Raw genomic sequence first — 19,810 nt, 5'->3', positions numbered from 1 at the left:
GGGCTTAACATGATACTGTAAATTGAAAATTGACCCCTTATACTATCCATACAACAATAATCAAACAATCCATTAAAAAAATTAGATTGTTTAAACAATTTTTGCTTGACAGTCAGCAGCCAAAAAAGATAATTCTGCTCAAATTTGACGTTCAATATGCTCAATTATGATTTTATTTTCACCAGGACGGAATGTCCCCTTTTTGATGAAAAAAATCATTTAGTGCAACCGGTATCTGGAACATACACTCGTTAAATGCAATCATAAAATGGAAACAATTTAAGCAACAAAAGTCACTTGAACGGGACTCGGCAGAGGTCCTCCCACATCTACACCTATATATTAGCCATCGGAGGCTCAGGCTTTGCTCAGTGGCAGGAGTCTTTGTGCAGCAAATTAAATCCGAGTGCTGCGGGGACTCGCTTTGCCATAAAAAGGTGGATGAAAAAGCTCTCATTAAAGAAAGCTTTGTATTACAGACTACGAGGAAACATATGTTGTGTAAAGAAGATAGCACAGAGCAGTCATAATCTTGACAGCCTCGGAGATATAGGAGCTTGCTGTGGAGACAAGGAACCTAAGACCTGACAAGAATACTGATGTCCTAAAATGATATTACCTAGAGATAAGCGCCGAACTTTCTAATAAACTAAAACTCACCCGGAATGCAGCCCGCTAGCCGGTGCCAACGCGGTGGTCAGCCAAGGAGTTAAAATAAAGAATCATCTTTGGAGAGATAGATCTGATAAGATGTTCCGACATGCACAAATGTTTACTGAAGCGGCGCAGTCCCTCTAGCCGTCCTGCACCTTGGAAAATAATGCCTGAATGCCAGTTGCCATGGCAACACACCACGCCACCAGAAGTATATCTAGAAACAGCAGGGATTAGCCGCACAGGAAGCAGTGAGGTGCCAAGCAAACCACATACTCGCTTTATTAAAATAATATAGCACAACATCACACAAAAAACAACTCTCTTCCAGCGAGTGAGATGTTATTTTTCATGCCGAACACACAACTGAACAAACTGTGACTGTGCAGGCTAGAGAAGGGTGGGCTTAGGACATTGCGCTCCCTTGTTTTTGGAAGCTTTTAAAGGTATCTGAATATAGGGAAGCTGTGGAAGATGAGGAAGGATGTAGACAGAATTTAAAATTAAACCAGTTGCTTCTTACAGTTCCAGTGAGGTATTTGTATAGAAAGGGCATGTATCATATACATAGGGCATGGCTGCAACCAGGCCAGCAGAGCGGGGAGTAAAAGAATGACCCAAGTCATGCTTGACAAAATTAGTACATCATACATGGGCCCAAGTCATGTTTGGGCCCATGTATGAATCTCTTGGTTGAAATAGCTCTTTGTACACATAGTCATGGTGTATCTCATGGTGTTTGCACCCACCATAGCATCTCAAGGAATGGCTAAGTATGAATAAGTGAGGTTGTGCTGCACCAAGAATCCAATGTCTTCATGGCAATTCACTGGTCATTTAGCTCATATATGAAGCTGCACTCCTAGTGGTACTAGATAGGTGGGTGCTTGACGTAATAGTTTCAGATGGCGCTGCACCAAAACCAGATTAAGGGATGCAAAGTCACCAGCACTCCAGACATGGATGGTCCCTTTCTCAAGGCAACATAAAGTGAAGCTCTATGGTCACTCTATGTTGCCTTGAGGAAGGGACCCTGCAAGGCCTCGAAACATTGGTATATGTGCCTGTGATGTTATTCTTCACAATAAATTTGTTAGACACAATTTTATGTTTGGGGCGCTGGTGACTTCGTATCCCATCATGGGGTCTTGGAGCTGCACCATTCGATGCTATCACTTCAAGCACCCTCCTATTATTTGAAGGTCTAGTACTGTCAAGAGTGCAGCTTCACATATGAACCAGTGATATGCCATGAAGACGTTGGGTTGGTGATTTTGCATCCCATGTCACTGGTCATTTCATGCCGGCAGCTCTGTGCTGGACCAGCAATGACTGAAATATAATAAATCATATCTCGCTGTCACTAGGAGCCCTATGCACTTAAAGACTAGATATAAGGATGTACTGGTTTTGTATATATATGTGAAAGGTGACTAAGACCCATCTACATCTACTGTCCACCACTACTGTCAAGGATTGCCATTCAAGTATCTACCAGAACACAGTACAGAGTATTAACAACACACAGACGTACAGTACAGAGCAGTAGAGGGATAATAAGCAGTAACACTATACCGACTACTTAGAGCTCCATGGGAATCAGCACAGTATGGAGCTGTAACAGCATAATGGACATCAGAACAATAGAGAGCAGATACAGCACCATAGGCAGCAGAATAGTGCAGGCCAGTCACAGCATGATGTTAGAAGCACAGTGCAGGCCAGGTACAGCACCATGTAGAGCAGTACAATGCAGGCCAGGTTCAGAAATATGGATAGTAGCACAATGCAGGCCACATACAGCACAATGGACAACAGCACATAGCCAACCAGATAAAGTACAATAGAAAGACAGCAGCACAGAACAGACCAGTTACCACACAATAAAGCAGCAGCATAGTGCAGAACAGTTATAGAACAACAGAAAGCAGTACAATGCAGGCCAGTTAAAGAACTATGGAGAGTAGCACAATACCGGCCAATTACAGCCCCATGGACACCAGCTCAGAGCTGACCAATTATAGCACCATAGAAAGAGAGCAAGACATAACAGACCAGTTAAAGCACTACAGACAGCAGCACAATGCAGGCTGGGTACAGCACCATGGATAACAGCACCATGAAGGCCAGTTTACAGCACCATGGACAACAGCATGGTGTGGGCCAGTTACAGCACCGTGGACAGCAGCACAGCGTAGGCCAGCCAGATCTCCACGATCAGAAGCACAGTACAGACCAGTTACAGCACCATGGACAACAGCATGGTGTGGGCCAGTTACAGCACCGTGGACAGCAGCAAGTGTAGCCCAGCCAGATCTCCACGATCAGAAGCACAGTGCAGACCAGTTACAACACCATGGACAGCAGTACAATGCATGCCAGTTCCAGCTCCATGGTCAGAAGCACAGTACAGACCAGTTACAGCACCATGGACAGCAGTACAATGCATGCCAGTTCCAGCACCATGGACAGCAGTACAATGCATGCCAGTTCCAGCTCCATGGTCAGAAGCACAGTACAGACCAGTTACAGCACCATGGACAATACCATGGACAGCAGTACATTGCAGACTAGTTACAGCACCATGGACAGCAGTACATTGCAGACTAGTTACAGCACCATTGCCAACATCATAGTACAGACAAGTTGCAGCACCATGGACAGCAATACAGTGTAGGCCCGATACATTACCATGGACAGCAGCATAGCCCAGGTCAGTTACAGCAATATGGACAGAGGCACAATGCAGACCAGTTACACCTCAATAGACAGCAGCACAGTTTAGGCCAGTTAGCAGCACAGCGGACATCAATAAAAAACCGATCAGTTACAACACAATGGATAGCAGCATGGTGTAGGACAGTTACAGCACCATTGACATCTGCAAAGTACAGGTCAGTTATAGCACCATGGTCAGCGGCACAATACAAAGAAATACGAGGATTATGGACAAAGAAAAGCAGTGGTATATTTATAGACAAGGACACAGTATACTGTTGCCTAAATGGTGCACCACTATCACAACCTTTAGCATGATCTGCAAAATAATGCCAGTCTTAATTTAGATATTTATCACTAGACTGCTGTATGTAAAATAGTCCAGAACCCATTACAGTACAAGACAGCTACAACACCGTATGACATAATACAAAGCTATAAAAATACAACTTACAGCTGCAAAGTACAGGAATCTAATAGCACCATGGAGAACAACATACACTATGCTGAAGTGGCCATAAAAAAGGAAAAAAAAAGCATTAAACAACTTTAAAGGATAGGAAAGGATATCTTTTTTTTTTTTTTTTTGGTCCTGAAGAAAATGAGCTGCTGCTAATCGACCCTGATAAAATTAATTCCTGAAGCCAACTAGCACTCATTAATATAGCCATACTAATCTGTCTAATTTGGGCATAGCTCAGCCAATTAGATATCACAGCTAGATAATGTTGTGCATCTGCGACTCTCTAAGCAGCAAATCACAACCACTATCTATCACTTAGGCTGCAGAGTCTAACTAGCTACTTTGGATGACACCATGATGTGAAAATGGTATTTGCAGAAGGTCAAGGGTAATCTATTGACTTAGAAACTGAATAGGTAAAAACAGCTTTCAATAAAAGTACGAATAAATGCTGGGGGAACCTTTGAACCCCATTCTGACTGGCCCATAGTCATGCTTTGAATAAGATTGGTAGGTTCTGAACCAAATCTTTAGTTTTGATAATATTTTAAGAAATAATGTTTATGTGTATCCCTTCAGGTTATTTATTTATTTTTAATTTGTGTGCAGTTGGGCAAATGTCCCTTTTTTTCTCTCTGAGAGATGCAACATAATTATGATGTGAAGTATCCCTTAAGTGAGGGGATTTTCCTTTATATAAAGTTGTCACCAGAACAGTTGTCCCCATTGGAAGACCTACAGTATCCTCACTAGGTATGAGCTTTGGGTTCAGGTAGATCAAAAGTTTGACCAGAAACCAAGCTGTTCACCGAACGGGTGAAAGATTCACCCAGTTCACCCACCCATTAAAGATCCATCTGTCTGAGGAACCAATGATGCTCTATGGCCTGCACAACATCAGTGGTTGACTGGTGGCTGAGCCACACAAAATCATTGGTTGCTGGGACACAGGTGGGCACACTATAACAACCTATGACACTATGGGGTCACATTGCATCATTGGTTGACTAGTGGCTGAGCCACACAGCGTCATTGGTTACTGGGACGCAGGTAGACACACTATTGGATGCTGGTTGCACCACAGTGTCATTGGTTATCCTAGCAACCAATGATGCTGTGCAGCCCAACCTCTAATCTCCTAGCAACCAATGATCCTATACAGCATGCACATTATTGGTTGACTGGTGGCTGAGCTACACACAATCATTGGTTGCTGGAACATGTGGGCACACCATAATTAAACAGCCTATGACACCATTGGTTGATAAGATGCTGGTTGCCCCACACCATCATTGGTTGCTAACTTGCTAGGATACAGGCAACCCTGCGTTTGGTTCCCTTAGACAATTGACAAATCCAGATTTCAGGCTGAGTTTGGTGAACATCCAAGCAAGCTAATCCCAGGCCAGTTCACTCATCACTGATCCTCACCCCTTGTTCTGGTGACTGTAACATTTTGCATGTTTTTGTTTCAGTGACAAGGGTCCCCAAGACAATCTCCCCACTGTGGGCACAGTGAGCAATCAAAAATTACCCAGGATCTAACTTGAACCTGAGAAGCCAATATACTTGCAAATTACCAATTTAGTAAATTTACCTTTGCAAAGAGACACTACAAGTTATGACTCTGTAATTGGAAAAATATGAATAGAACTAATTGAGCAGAAAAATACTAACAGCATATGGTTACCCCTCCTGGCTACAAATGAACACCAAAGTAACAAAAACTTTAAAACAACATGAGAGCTTCACAACCAAAACTATTAATGCTCATCAATCTTCCCTAACAACAAGATATCATATAAACCAGCCAACAAGGCTGTAACAGAGTAACTGCTGGTTATGAAAAGCAGATTCAAAAAAAGTTACTATAACCCTGGGGAACCCTTGAAATGCACCAGCAGAGGTCCCAACCCAGCACAGTTCACTACTCACCGGCATCGTCTGACTCCCATGTAGGGCGTTAATGGCTGCCTGTGCTTCCGCATGCGATGAGTATTTGACAAACGCACATCCTGAAAATGAAAGAACACAAGACCTGGTCACCATAACATGACTTACAAACTCGACAGTAATTGTAGAAAGTTACATACAGTATGTGATATGTAGCACGGATGTCGGGAGCTGCAGTGAGACACGTCTGCTCAGTCTCACATCCCGGCCACGCCCCTACAGTATGTGACTTTAATGGTCATGGCATCGTTAGGCATTTTCTCAGCCATCTTCATTGTAATACTGTTACTTTAACTATGACAAGGATATGTGTAGGTTCAGTTATAAAATTATAACTCAGAGTATCTATCTATCTATCTATCTATCTATCTATCTATCTATAGAAGCAGCTCGTGCAGCCAAGATGGCGCCGGCGCACGTGTCAGCAGGCCGGCCTGGAGTGCCACCGCTCGCTCGGGACCGGGTCGATCGTCTCCTGGTCCGCATCAAGGAGAAGGCAGGAGTCACCGGATCACCCGACAGTACTGGGTGAGTATTTCGGCCGGTTTGTCAGCTAGCTAAGGGTCAGGATGTAGCACGGATGTCGGGAGCTGCAGTGAGACACGTCTGCTCAGTCTCACATCCCGGCCACGCCCCTACAGTATGTGACTTTAATGGTCATGGCATCGTTAGGCATTTTCTCAGCCATCTTCATTGTAATACTGTTACTTTAACTATGACAAGGATATGTGTAGGTTCAGTTATAAAATTATAACTCAGAGTATCTATCTATCTATCTATCTATCTATCTATCTATCTATCTATCTATCTATCTATCTATCTATCTATCTATCACATACACTGCCTGGCCGAAAAAAAATAAAAATCCCACACTCCAATATTTTATTGGGCCACCTTGGACAAGAAAAGCATTTGCCGTGGCATAATTTCTATAAGCTTATGCAATGTCAAAACATTTCTTTTCCTCCAGAATTGCATACATTTTTCACCAAGATCTTGTAGTGATGATGGGAGAGTCGGAGCAATGTGCAAAGTCTTTTCCAGAACATCCCAGAGATTCTCAATGCTGTTAAGGTCTGTGGTGGCCAATCCATGTGTGACAATGATGGCTTATGATGGCTCTTTCACAATTTGGCATGCTGGTACTCTGACTGTGCGCCCAGTTAGCTAAATACATTCCAGGTGCATTACAACAAAAAGTGTTGAACATCGTCTAGTTTATTTTCTTTAGCAAGCACCTACAGCCTGAATATTATTATTATTATTATTATTATACAGGATTTATATAGCGCAAACAGTTTGCGCAGCGCTTTACAATATATGGAAGACATTACAATCACAATACAATTCAGGACAAGAAGGTAAGGAGGGCCCTGCCCGTGAGAGTTTGAGTAGAAAAGGCTTCCCCATGACAGCATGCTGCAGAAGAGGACCCTTGTTTTATGTGTGGAAGCAGTGGTCCCACTGCACAGGGGCTTTCCTAAAGAAAACTTACTGCCTGGGGCATGTGCCATTCACCAAACAGTCAATGCAGGTGAATCAATCACTGCAATATAAAAAATACATGCAACAGTAAGATAAACAACCAGCATATATTTGGTAAATGTTACATTCAAGGATTTAAATATATACTCCCATGACTTTGCACAATTTGTTTTTTTTTTATGCACCTGGAATGTATTAAGCCGATGGAAACAGAAGGTTAATATGAGCAACTCTATTTTAAAAATTGTAAATGAGGCCATCCCTGATGCAAAAAGGAGTTGTTCAAATACCAAAAAGCCCTAATAGGAAAGTGATGCTGGGCGTCCTCCAGCCAGAAAATGAGGCGCGCTCTATCTGACTTGCTGCAGCTTCTAATGCACATTGCGAGAAGCTCCCAGTGTGCAGTGAAATCAGAGTAAGCAATTTCAGTCCAGGAGAGGAGATGATACAACTGTGCAAGGCTAAAGGGGAGGCCGGAGGTCAGATATGAGACTGAAGGGAAGGACGGAGGTCAGCTTTACCACAGCTGGAGTTTTCCTCTAGCACAATGTTTTGTTTTGTTTTCCCTCTACTATATCTCACCTTTTTCTGAAGATCTCTCTAGTCGCCGTACTTTGCAGCCCAACTGTTAATAATCTTTACACACCCGTCTCCCATCTCTACGGTGACTCATTTGCATGCAGTGATTTAGAGAACACGATATGGATATAGCAATTAAAACGTATCGATCGCCAGCCACCGTGACCTTTCTAAGAATCAGTAAATATCTGTCGTGGAAACTACAGTCCGAGTAATTAAAATGATTAAGAAGAGGCTCGGAAATGTTTGTTTAGAGGAAGCACCAGTCAGCTGGACGAGGCCTCGCCGGGAGAGATCGATAACCTACGCCAGGAAGTGCACCCCATTAAACAGCCACATGTCATTACAGTACAAGCTGCCGAACTGGAGGATAAATGTCAAAAATCTCCCGTTTTATGCTTGTGCCGCCTCCTGTAAACAAAAATGTACAAGACCATAAAATGGTCACACATGACTTTCATTGAGACATATACAGGTGAAACTCGAATAACTAGAATATCGTGCATATGTTCATTTATTTCACTAATGCAACTTAAAAGGTGAAACTAATATATGAGATAGACTCATTACATGCAAAGCAAGATAATTCAAGCCGTGATTTGTCATAATTGTGATGATTATGGCTTTCAGCTCATGAAAACCCCAAGAACCCCAAATCCACAACCTCAAAACCTTGCAGTTGAAAAGCATGAGAAGATCATATTCTATTTATGCTGAGGTCTGTGGATCGCAAATAATCAAGCACTCAATTCCAAAATGTATTATCCACTAACGACACGTTCACATACCTTTTAACCATTCATTCACTGTCATTAGTGGAGATATTTATTTTGTTATCTGCAGGTAATCTTTCCCTTTGTTTCGAGAGATTATTACATTTATTTGAACACCTATTCACAATCTGACCGAGCGCAACTTACTTGCTACACATTAGATCCACCTACACACATAGTTGCCGCTGGTCCAACAGCAGCATACAAAGGACATGATCTTCATACATGTTTCGGCAACAAGGGGACAATCATAGCTAGATTAAGGTCTCCTGTGGCTGAAAAACATAAGCAAATCGTGTCCTTTGCATGCTGCTATCTGTGGATCCAGCATTAATCCAGCATTCAAATCCAAGTTCCAATGATCTATTATCTGCCTATGCAGGGATGTCCTCATGATGAGGCAGCCTGTTGCCTCAGGTGGCATCTCTTTGGGACACATTGGGGGCGGCAGGCAGAGTGGCATGGCCACTCTGCTGCACAATGTTTGCAGTGCACCTGCTGCCCCCTTCCCGCCAGAGCGTACCCGGTTGGTAAGGGTAGGGCAGGGAGATATATATGTATGGGCCATACACATCTTTCCGCCCAGCTCATAGCAACTTGGGACGCTCTGGCCAGCATCCTGACGAGCCCCTGGAAACCAGTGATATCACTAGTTGCCAGGAACTCGGTGGGACACCTGTGAGCACATCTCAGATTGCTAAGAGCTGGACAAGGAGATACAGAGCCCATACACATCCCCCCCCCCAGCTCTCAGCAGCATCACTCTGCAGCACCACCCACACTGATTGTGCACCATACTGCAACACCCCCTCAGGGGAGAAAAAAGGCTAGAGATGCCCCTGTGCTTATGTGTTTTAGCCCCATGGGGCCTTAATCATAACAATGATTAAGGCCCCTTGAGGATGAAATGCATTATCATATTGTGTCCTTTGCATGCTGCATGTTGTCTGTGGACCACAATTAATCCAGGACTCTTAATCATAGGTATGAATAAGACCCCATGGGGCTTAAATGGGTAAGCAGATTGTGGCCTTTGGATAACAAATTATTGGAACTTGGAATCATGTGCAGGATTAATTGCCCGTGGGCTGGATTCATCTAAATGATCGAGACTGATAAGGGCTCAAGGAACATTTTGGGTAGTTAAGGGCCTCAGGATGGGGGAAGAGAAGGCAGAAGGGGAAGTTAGGAGTTGGGGTAGATGGGGGTGAAGGAGATAGGAAAGATGGGTGGGCACAGGAGGTGAAGAGAAGTAGTAGGCAATAAAGGAAGAGGAGTAGAAGGGAATAAAGGGTAGGTAAGCAGATGGAGAGGTGGGGAGTGCTAAATGATCGAGACTGATAAAGGCTCAAGGAACATTTAGTAGTAGTTAAAGTAGTTAGGTAGTTAAGGGCCTAGGGGGGGCTAGCAGTTGGGGGTATATGGGGGTGAAGGAGATAGGAAAGATGGGTGGGGACAGGAGGAGAAGAGAAGTAGAAGGCGATAAAGGGTTGGTAAGCAGATGGAGAGGTGGTGACTGCTAAATGATTGAGACTGATAAGGGCTCAAGGGACATTTTGGGTTGCTATGGGTCTGGAGATGGGGAAGAGAAGGCAGAAAGGGAAGCTGGAGTTGGGGTAGATGGGGTGAAGAAGATAGGAAAGATGGGTGGAGACAGGAGGAGGCGATAGAGGGTAGGTAAGCAGATGGAGAGGTGGTGAGTGCCCTAATATGGGAGGGGGGCTGTATTGCCACTCTTGGGCTCCTCAAGGGGATGCTTGGTTGCCCATGGGGAATGGGTGATCCGTTGGCCTTCAGCTTTAATACATGTTATACTCTTTTTAAGGAAAGTAGCTTTTCCTTTAATTTAGAAGCCCATTTAGAAACACGAGGTAACATTGTATCTCCGTCTATTTTATGGAATGTATTAAGACAATCCCATTGCCACTGTTTATAAAACACCTCTAGACAGGAAATTGGTTCTCATCTATCTTGCCCACCCAGGCATTTCAGGAAACAAAAGCCAGCTGGTCTTTGTTGTGTCTCCTATTCCCCCGTAATCTGCCGTTTCCTGCAGCTCACGAGCTGTTGTAGAAATAAAAGTTTTTGTAGTCAAAGTTGACTCCAGCGGAGGGGAAGTTTATGGAGAGAGGACCTGTCAAGACCCATACGTAGATCAGTAGATAAACTCTCATTAAATGTGATTTATCCTGGGGAGGTTTGTCGGATTAGAGAATTTGTATTGTGCTGGAAGATGGAATATTGTTGATCTGACAGTCCCGGGAAGTCTACAGAAATGATTCATTCGATTAAAGTGAAAAGGGAGCATTTGTCTGCTCCTTCTTATTGTAAGTCTTGATCTAATCCTTCTAGTCAACTCTCACTAACATATGGCCGGTCGATTACGATGAGAAGCAAGCCGCGGTGTATTTTCGGTAAGTAGCAATTTTTTTGATTTACTGTTGAGAGATTTGCGCGACAGAAACTTTCAGTGGGACTTTTTTTTATATCTTTACAAGAGCGCTTTCTTGCTGTTCCACATTCTGATTATTTTATTTAATAGAGTTTAAAACACGCCTGGTGCTCATTCACAGTTTGGGTTTTCTCAACTTAAAACTGAACAGTTAAATGCAATGATAAAACACATATAAGGGAACTGTTTTACCAGCCAATGGATCTGTATTTTTGTCCATCCAGTCCCAAGAGTCACAGAGCTCTGCAACACAGCACAGCCCTATATGGCAGGGTAGAAGACCTGTATTTTCTCTGCTGCATTTAAGTTAAATGTACAGGTCTTGTCTCTCTCCAAGTCTGTGACTAGACATTATGGACGATGGTGCCGTGTTGCCAAAACCCAATGTCACATGGATGGGGTGTGGTCTGTTTGGGATCAGCCTGCCCATTATTCACGAAAAGTTGTGCACACGTACATCTTCTTTTGCCTGCCCTTATTTGGCCACTTGTAGTCTCATGGTCAGCACAGTACTTAGTGGTTAACACTTCTGCCTTGCAGCACTGGGGGTCCCCGTTTTGAATCCCACTCAGGACACGATCTGCATAGAGTTTGCATGGTTACCCTGTGCTTGCGTGGGTTTCCTCTGAGTACCTCGGTTTCCGCCCACACTCAAAAGACATGCTGGAAGGTTAATTGTCTCCTGGCTAAATTGGCCTTGTATGTGTGTGCCATAGGGACCTTAGATTGTAAGCTCCTTGAGGGCAGGGACTGATGTGAATTATGTAAAGTGCTGCGTAAATTGTTGGCGCTATATAAATACCTATAATACATCAATGTGACAGGCTGGCAGTGCAAAAGCACAGCTGGGAGATGTCACCCCTTAACAGGAAGTGCCAGAACAAGGACCATTATGGCAGTATCACCTAACAGTAACACTTACAGGTCTTGTTCATTCCCCAGCTGGACAGTGAAAGGAGAAGCAGCAGACTGATGAGCTTATGCACATGGGCACTGCGGCACCGCTCACTGGATCCTTGTGTTGCTTCTCCCTCTTCTGTCTGAGCTCTGCTTTACAGAGAGTACAAGAGGCTGATACCAAGAGCTCTTAGCAACCTGTGATGCACGGTCTAGCATCCCGTCCAGCTGTGGCTTGTGTCCTGCCGAGCTCCTGGTAACCAGTGATGGCAGTGAGCTAGATGGGATACCAGGCAGAGCCCTCTGCCATCCCTCAGAACCCACAAACCCCCCTTCCCCCTTGCATGACAAATGTTACCTGCCAGCACAACCACCCCGGAATGACATCGCCTCAGGCAGTAAAACCCATAGGGACAGCCCAGTGTATGGTGAGTATAAGGGCTAGTTCACACCAGCCCCAGTGCGTTCCGGTCCGATTCTGGCCGTAACACACTGGATTACATTCCGGCCGGCTCACTTTGTTATGAGGTGGGAGGGGGCGTAGTGGTGCATTGAACTCAATGGCACCGCAGCCATGTTTTAAGGCCGCAGTGTGATCGGCCGCACGGGAACGCGTGGCACATCAATGCCTGCGTTCCGATCCGGTGCGGTCAGAAAAAATAGAGCATGCAGCATTTTGTTTGACCGCACCGGACCGGAATGTAGGCATTGATGTGCCACGCGTTTCCGTGCAGCCGATCACACTGCGGCCGGAGGGCATGACTGTTGTGACATTCCGCCACGCCCCCTCCCGCCCCAAAACAAAGTGAGCCGGCCAGAATGCGATCCAGTTCGTTCAGGCCAGAATCGGGCCAGAACACACTGGATCTGCCCATATGCAAATAGGATCACCATTTTATAATGGTGGTTGCATCAATAACTGCCTGCATAGCCAACCTACATAATGCTGCGACGTTGTCATTATTTCAAAATATACTAATAAGGATGATTTTTGCCATGCGGTGCTGAGTATCTAGCATACCTTTGCTGTTTCCATCTGGTCCTCGAAGGATTGTACACTCCTCGATATTCCCAAAAGCTTCAAATAGCCGACGGACATCGTCTTCTGACTGTTGTTTGTTCAACATGCCCACGAAGAGTTTTCTGTCTTCTGGAACAAAATAAAGAGATGCTTACCATATTTCGGCAACCCCAATCTCAAGACATTCACAACACAATAATGATATGATGTTTATCGCTGTAGAAATGTCCTGATGTACGGGCTGGCAGGTTGTTTTTATTTTGCAGTCACCATACTTGTGTTAAAAAAGAACTGCAGGATTTTATAAAATGTACCCTTGCAGTTGGTCGATAAGAGCCGCTCAATGATAACAACTCAAGTTTGGAAAAGCTGAACCACCCGCCTTTTTGCTCTTAAAAATGGTAATTGTTGCACATCTAGGAGTTTTTCCTCGCCAGATAAAGTGAAGGATCTGCTGATGTATTGGGCTACCTTTGCACTGCAAGGGTTAAGTGCTTGTTTTTGTCTAGGGGGCTCAAATAAAGAAATTATACTCACCTAATCCTCGGTCCTGCGGCAGTCAGCCCTTACCTCTCTTTCCCTCTGCTCCGGCTGTGGATGTCCCTTGGCATCCTCACATCTAATGCAAGTCAATAGACTTGCATTAGATGTGATGACATCAGCGGTCCTTAGACCGCCGAAGCCCAGGGGAGAACAGGCCGCAGAGACTGGTCTTGCAACCAGGTGGGACTGAGGATCAGGTGAGTGTGTCTGCTTTATTTGAGCCTCTAGACCAAAACGATCACCTAACCCTTGCAGTGCGGGGATAGCCTCCCTGCAAGGGTTAATTTTGGATTTCCTGGAGTTCCTCTTTAAAGTCAGATATGAATGTCCAAAAACACATATCCAAAAGGCCCTGGGACTTCAAAAACTCCATCAATTGAGGGAGAAACTCATGACTTCAAAAGAGCCCACTGGCTCTGGCAAGTCTGCTCACATACACCAAGGGGGTGATTTACTAACCTAAACACACACACACACCAGGTGTGTGTGATTTTCACACAGCAAAACGTATTTATCAACCAAAAAGTCTCTAAAAGCATATTTCCACTAATGCCATATATGGAAAGATCATGCACATGATGCATATATAATGCTGCTTCACAGTTTAGACAAAAATGGTTAGCTCATGCATTTACATTCCTTGCATTCATCAACGCAAGCAACACAACATAGAGCTAATTTACCCAACATCACCTTGGAATTCCTTCAGGGCTTTGCACAACACACCTGCTGGGTGTGTACACATTACAAAGGTGTTTAGATTCCACCCATAGATCATGCTGGGAGGGAACACACTGCAGAGGTGTATACACGTTTGTGGTGTGTTTATAAGGTTAGTAAATCAACCCCCAAGGCTCACCCTGATGGGTGCCCCTTTCACAAGTAGCTCAGAACTGTTCCAAGTTTCTTTAAATATTCCTAATATGAATATAGAAAAACATCCACATGTATTCACACCTTCATCAAGGCTTAAGACCAAAATGGTGGCTTGAATGGACTCAAACACACAAGTAGCCGAAACAGATCTGTATTTAGTTTTGCTTTGAGCTTCCCATGAAATATGGATCTGCCAATTCGTATTAGCGGCAGTTGACCAGATTAGTTAAATAGTTAGCTAGATTTATTTAGATACAAAAAATGGAAGATGTAACTGCCATCTTTGAAGATAAAGGCTCCTAGGGTGCCATTCCTCATTTACACTACTTAGTGAGTCACCGAACTGGAACAGCTATGTGGCCAAAGGAGTCATAGGTTCTGCATACTTGTTCTGGGCAAGTGACTCATTAAATAGCATAGCAAGGATAGTTATGATGACCCAGTTGATAACAAAACATGAAATAACCACAATAGATTTCTCTCCTGAGAGGTGGTCTTTGCCTTCAAGCCTTTTACCTGGTTAGGAAGATGGATGATTAAGGCCAAGTTCAGAAGTTTGTTTTGTCACTCATACATCTATGGCCATAACCACTACTGATCAAAGCAAGATCATGGCAGTAGATGATGTCCTCCTACAATTCCTATCTTTACCGAACGCACGTCAGCTCCAGAATTACAAAGATGCATGACCTATGACCCATCTTATAGAAAGGGTTACAGCTTACCAACTGATGCTTCATATCACTATTTATATTTGGGTGATTTTCCTGTCCTTAGAGAAATACGTAGCCTGCCATTTGTGACTTCTTCTTCTTCTGAATGAGTCCAGGCAAATCAACCCAAGAACACTTAGGGGGTTGTTCACTAAAGAGCTGAAGGATTTAGCCGAAAGTTCAGCTAATCCTTTGGCTTGCTTCGGCTACAGGAACCCCTTCGGTTCAGCTGAACTGAAGGGCTGCTGTACGTGCTGTTCACAATAGCCCGTACAGCAGCCAAAGCACACAGCCGAGCCCAACGCATATGCTTGGGCTCGGCACAACCGGAATGGGGGGAGCGGTCCACCGAAGCGGACCAAATCCCCGCTAGTTGTTAAAAAGAAAAAAACAGAGCGGGGTCCTCCTCCCAATTCATACCTGACCCTTTAGGTCTTGTAGGGATGTTAGGAGGGACCCCTGATGTAAAAGAAAATCCGAAATAAAGAACATCCAACACATCTTGGGGCAACAACACTCCCCCTTCATCAGGCCTTGAAACAATAATGTGGGGACTCTAAAGAATTCAAAGGACTGAAACCAGAGAAATCTCTTATTTAGTGTGGTCTGCAGTTCCATAATTTGATCAGCAACAGTTGGGAAAATGTACTTTTATGACAAGACAATAGAAGCGGTGCTTGTGTGATAATGATAACCAACTTCATATTCAAAGACTATACAGTATATCATTATTAATATATACTAGAACATGATCACCTCTAAGGCTGCAGGCATTGTCAGCCATTGGTGCTGCCTCATTATTCTCTACCATGAGCCGTATCATCAAATTTCCTACTGGCTGATGTCACCGATTCCTCACCATGGCTATTGCTTGGTGTCATGGAGCTTCCTAATCTCACAGCTTTCTGGGTTGACATCTCTGTAGATGTTTTAATTAGCAAAAGGTTGGGAGCTGCCGGAAGATGAGCAAGCTAAAGCAGGTCTATGTGCAAATCCACTCCACAGATAATAAAAAAGGAATTAAGGTACACTCCAGTCAAACATGAAATGGCCGTGTTTAGTTAACTCGGAAGACACAGCCTGTCTACTAAGTGGCTTTGATTTGACTTGGCATTTATTGCTGCACCACTAGATAAATCTCTACAGCTTGTACTGTCTTTCCCTGAATGGGAGAGGAATGAAGTCTATGTAGGTTTATGAGAATGCAGGCCAGGTGTTTCTTGGTTCCTGAAAGAGTCCCTCTCCCTGAATCCTCAACAATACACATTGGAGAATAAGAATACTATATATATATATACACACACACACACTGTATATATATACACACACACACACACACACTCAACAGCCACTTTATTAGGTACACCTTGCTAGTACTGGGTTGGACCCCCTTTTGCCTTTAGACCTGCCTTAATTCTTCCTGGCATAGATTCAACTAGGTGCTGGAAACATTCCTCAGAGATTTTGGTAATGACATGATGGCAACACGGGCCCAAAGTGTGCCAAGAAAATATCCCCCACACCATTGCACCACCACCACCATCCTGAACTGTTGATACAAGGCAGGATGGATCCATGCTTTTGTGTTGTTCATGGAAAATTCTGACCCGACCATCTGAATGTTGGAGCTGAAATTGAGACTCATCAGACCAGGCAACGTTTTTCCAGTCTTCTATTGTCCAATTTCGGTGAGCCTGTGCGAATTGTAGCCTCCATTTCCTGTTCTCAGCTGACAGGAGTGGCGCCCGGTGTGGTCTCCTGTGGCTGTAGCCCATCTGATTCAAGGTTGGACGTGTTGTCGTTCAGAGATGGTACTCTGCTTACCTTGGTTGTAACAAGTGGTTATTGGAGTTACAGTTGCCTTTCTATTAATTCATACCAGTCTGCCCATTCTCCTTTGACCTCAACAAGGCATTTTCCTTCACACAACTGCCGCTCACTGGATATTTTCTCTTTTTCAGACCATTCTCTGTAAACCCGAGACATGGTTGTGCCTGAAATTCCCAGCAGATCAGCAGATTTTGAAATACTCAGACCAGCCCGTCTGGCACCAACAACCATGCCACGTTCAAAGTCACTTCAATCCCCTTTCTTCCCCATTCTGATGCTTGGTTTGAACTTCAGCAAGTCATCTTCACCACATCTAGATGCCTAAATGCATTAAGTTGCTGCCATGTGATTGGCTGATTAGCAATTTGTGTTACCAAGCAATTGAACAGGTGTACCTAATAAAGTGGCCGGTGAGTGTATATATATATATTTATACACACAGTATATATATTGCATATGTAAAGGGAGAGAGGGAAAGAGAGAAGCTTTATTTTAAGGCAATTACATGGTAGCTACAAAGCTGAAAGTTTTGGGATCCCTGCCCTTTCTGACAGTTATACTCTATACACTCTATATGCTTACAAGACCAGGACAACCTCTAAACATGAGTCTAGCAAAATATGTTGTGAATGTCATTGAAAGAACCAATTGCAGCAACTACTGTGGCTCCAGCTTCTCAGCATCAACTATACTCTGTATATAAATGTAAAGCAACCCCCTTTTTTTCTTTCTGGTTGAGGAAAATCTGAAGGCCCTTCCTTCTCCAGTTCTACTTCCCCCTTTGAGGCTCACCAAACAACAGAGAGACACGTACCTCAGGGGCAAGGCATGGCAAGACAGAAAGAATGCCATTGACTCAATCTTTGGGCTCTAGGGTTCCCGGGTTGCTATGGAAAGTAAAAAAGAGGTCTCCCACGGACTGACTTTGAAGCCGTTTACTGCTAGACATGACACGTTTGATTTAAAGCCGTAACCCTTTCCACAGACCTTTTAGGACAAGGACTGTTCCTTCTGTACTATTTCGTCATAAAAAGTTAATTTTCGAGCGCTTTGTCGTTCACTTCTATGGTATGGCGCCGTATCATTACACACAATGGAAAAAAAAATCTACAACGACACACACAAAAAAAAAGGCATAATTGCAGTTTTTGGGTCTTTTCTCCTCAGCGTGATCCGATTGGGCGCACACAAAAGGAGAGAATTTTCTATCGCGAGTGCCCCGGCTGACTTTTCACATCAAATTAAAGTTGGTTCTTTCAAGGCCTCAGAAAGGGTAATTGAAACAGTTCTTCACAATTGGTCTGAGTAGCGTTCTATCTCCCTCATCTCCGTCTGTATCAGTGACGCTCACGAGCGCAGACAAGCGGCATAGGCAGACCTCGCTTAATATTAAAGTATGTGATTAAATGGGATTCGCCCCCAAAAAAAGACAAAGCGCTGAAGACCTGCCAATTGTTAATCCCTTGTTCACTGTGCTTAAAAATTCAATTTCTTCCTTTCAAGAGGGAAGAACAGAAGGATGAGTAGACTGAAGGGTGTCTCATCTTCAGGGTGTCTGATCGTATCCCCGCGCTCTTAAAATCTTAAGTCCCTATTAATATGTATGTACGTGACGCAATGTCCGTCCTCGGAAATGCAACCGTTATTTTTTTACCGTTTTGTAATCATGGATTATTGATGGCAAGATGCAGCTAAAGTGGTCTATTTATGTAAGGGTATAATAGTCAGTCTGATGCTTTTATGGTCCACTTTTAACCATTTTGCAGTTTCAGTGATTTCTAAGCTCGCTCGGCAGTCTAGATTGCTGTTTTAACTCCTCGATGCACCTAATAGAGATTCTGTTGTTTTGGTCCTGATTCCTCTATATAGATCTTTATTATCACTAGAGGGATCTCCAGCAGGAGGAAGGAGGTCCTGATTTATCTACATAGATCTTTAGGTATCACTAGACAGAGCCCAGACGTGTTGATTTTGGAGGAGTCCAAGCTAGAGGGTAAATCTACCATAATGTGTACTTATGCATGCTTGCATATTACCATGGGGACCTGCTAAGGCTTTGGCTCTGTTTTAAATATGAAATGACTCTTTATTGGCCTGTGATGACAAATGTCGGCCTTGTGTCAATGCCATCAGTTGGAAATACTTCTGAGATCATTCAGAATCCACTGACTGGTCCATTTGACTTGCAATTGACCTCCTTCTGTCCTACAGGTGACCTGCTCCAGGCAGTTCTGTCTTTGCCGCACACTTGTACGGGACTACAATACCCCTTTGAAGTGAACAGAGGACCACTCAACACAAACCTTAAAGGCCCCCACACACCTTACGATAATCGTACGATAATCGCGGGAAATCCCGCGATCGTACGATTATCGTAAGGTGTGTGGAAGCCGTGCGACCTCTACTACTGTAAGGTTGCACGACTTTATACTTACAAACATGTTTCGAAACCCGCCGAGCATCGTACGATGTTCGGCGGGTCCGCTTGCTAGCATGTTCGTAGCAAGCGCACACTGCCCGTTCGGCATTGCGGTCATCGGAAGCCCGCCCCTCGGGGGGCGTGGCTTGCGATCATCGCAAGTACGATCTGCCTGTCCAAGATAGGCAGATCGTACGTTTTTTTAAGTACCTTACAACCATTGCAAGACAAAAGTCTTGCTAGATGGTTGTAAGGTGTGTGCCCAGCCTGAGGCAGTGGTCACGTGCAGATTTCGATAACATCAATAAGACTTGTCAGGTGATATCCAAAAACAAAAATCTGAATATTTCTTAAACTTTTTTACCACTTTTGAGATTTTTTTTTTAAATTACAATTTTTTTTTTTCTTTAACAGACAAGAAAAGTGAACGGTGT

General features: G+C 44.0%; 1 protein-coding gene across 13 annotated transcripts in view; it reads right to left on the bottom strand.

Annotated features, from left to right (window-relative positions):
- The window catches only part of CELF4 (CUGBP, Elav-like family member 4), a 965,736-nt gene that overhangs the window by 110,804 nt on the left and 835,122 nt on the right, over window positions 1-19,810 (bottom strand). For 9 of the 13 annotated variants that reach the window (XM_018576167.1, XM_018576169.1, XM_018576165.1 and 6 more), the window contains 2 exons: window positions 12,996-13,124; window positions 5,771-5,850 (listed from right to left, as the gene is read on the bottom strand). In XM_018576167.1, the coding sequence (XP_018431669.1) occupies window positions 5,771-5,850; window positions 12,996-13,124 (209 nt within the window). The remainder of the gene's footprint in view (window positions 1-5,770; window positions 5,851-12,995; window positions 13,125-19,810) is intronic. The other 4 variants (XM_018576168.1, XM_018576164.1, XM_018576158.1 and 1 more) reach the window with 1 other exon arrangement.

Source organism: Nanorana parkeri, unplaced genomic scaffold (assembly GCF_000935625.1).
Source record: "Nanorana parkeri isolate BGI_ZX_2015 unplaced genomic scaffold, ASM93562v1 scaffold58, whole genome shotgun sequence".
Taxonomy (NCBI): domain Eukaryota; kingdom Metazoa; phylum Chordata; class Amphibia; order Anura; family Dicroglossidae; genus Nanorana; species Nanorana parkeri.
The sequence above is the reverse complement of the archived record's forward strand: the minus strand, read 5'-3'. Positions and strand labels throughout refer to the sequence as shown.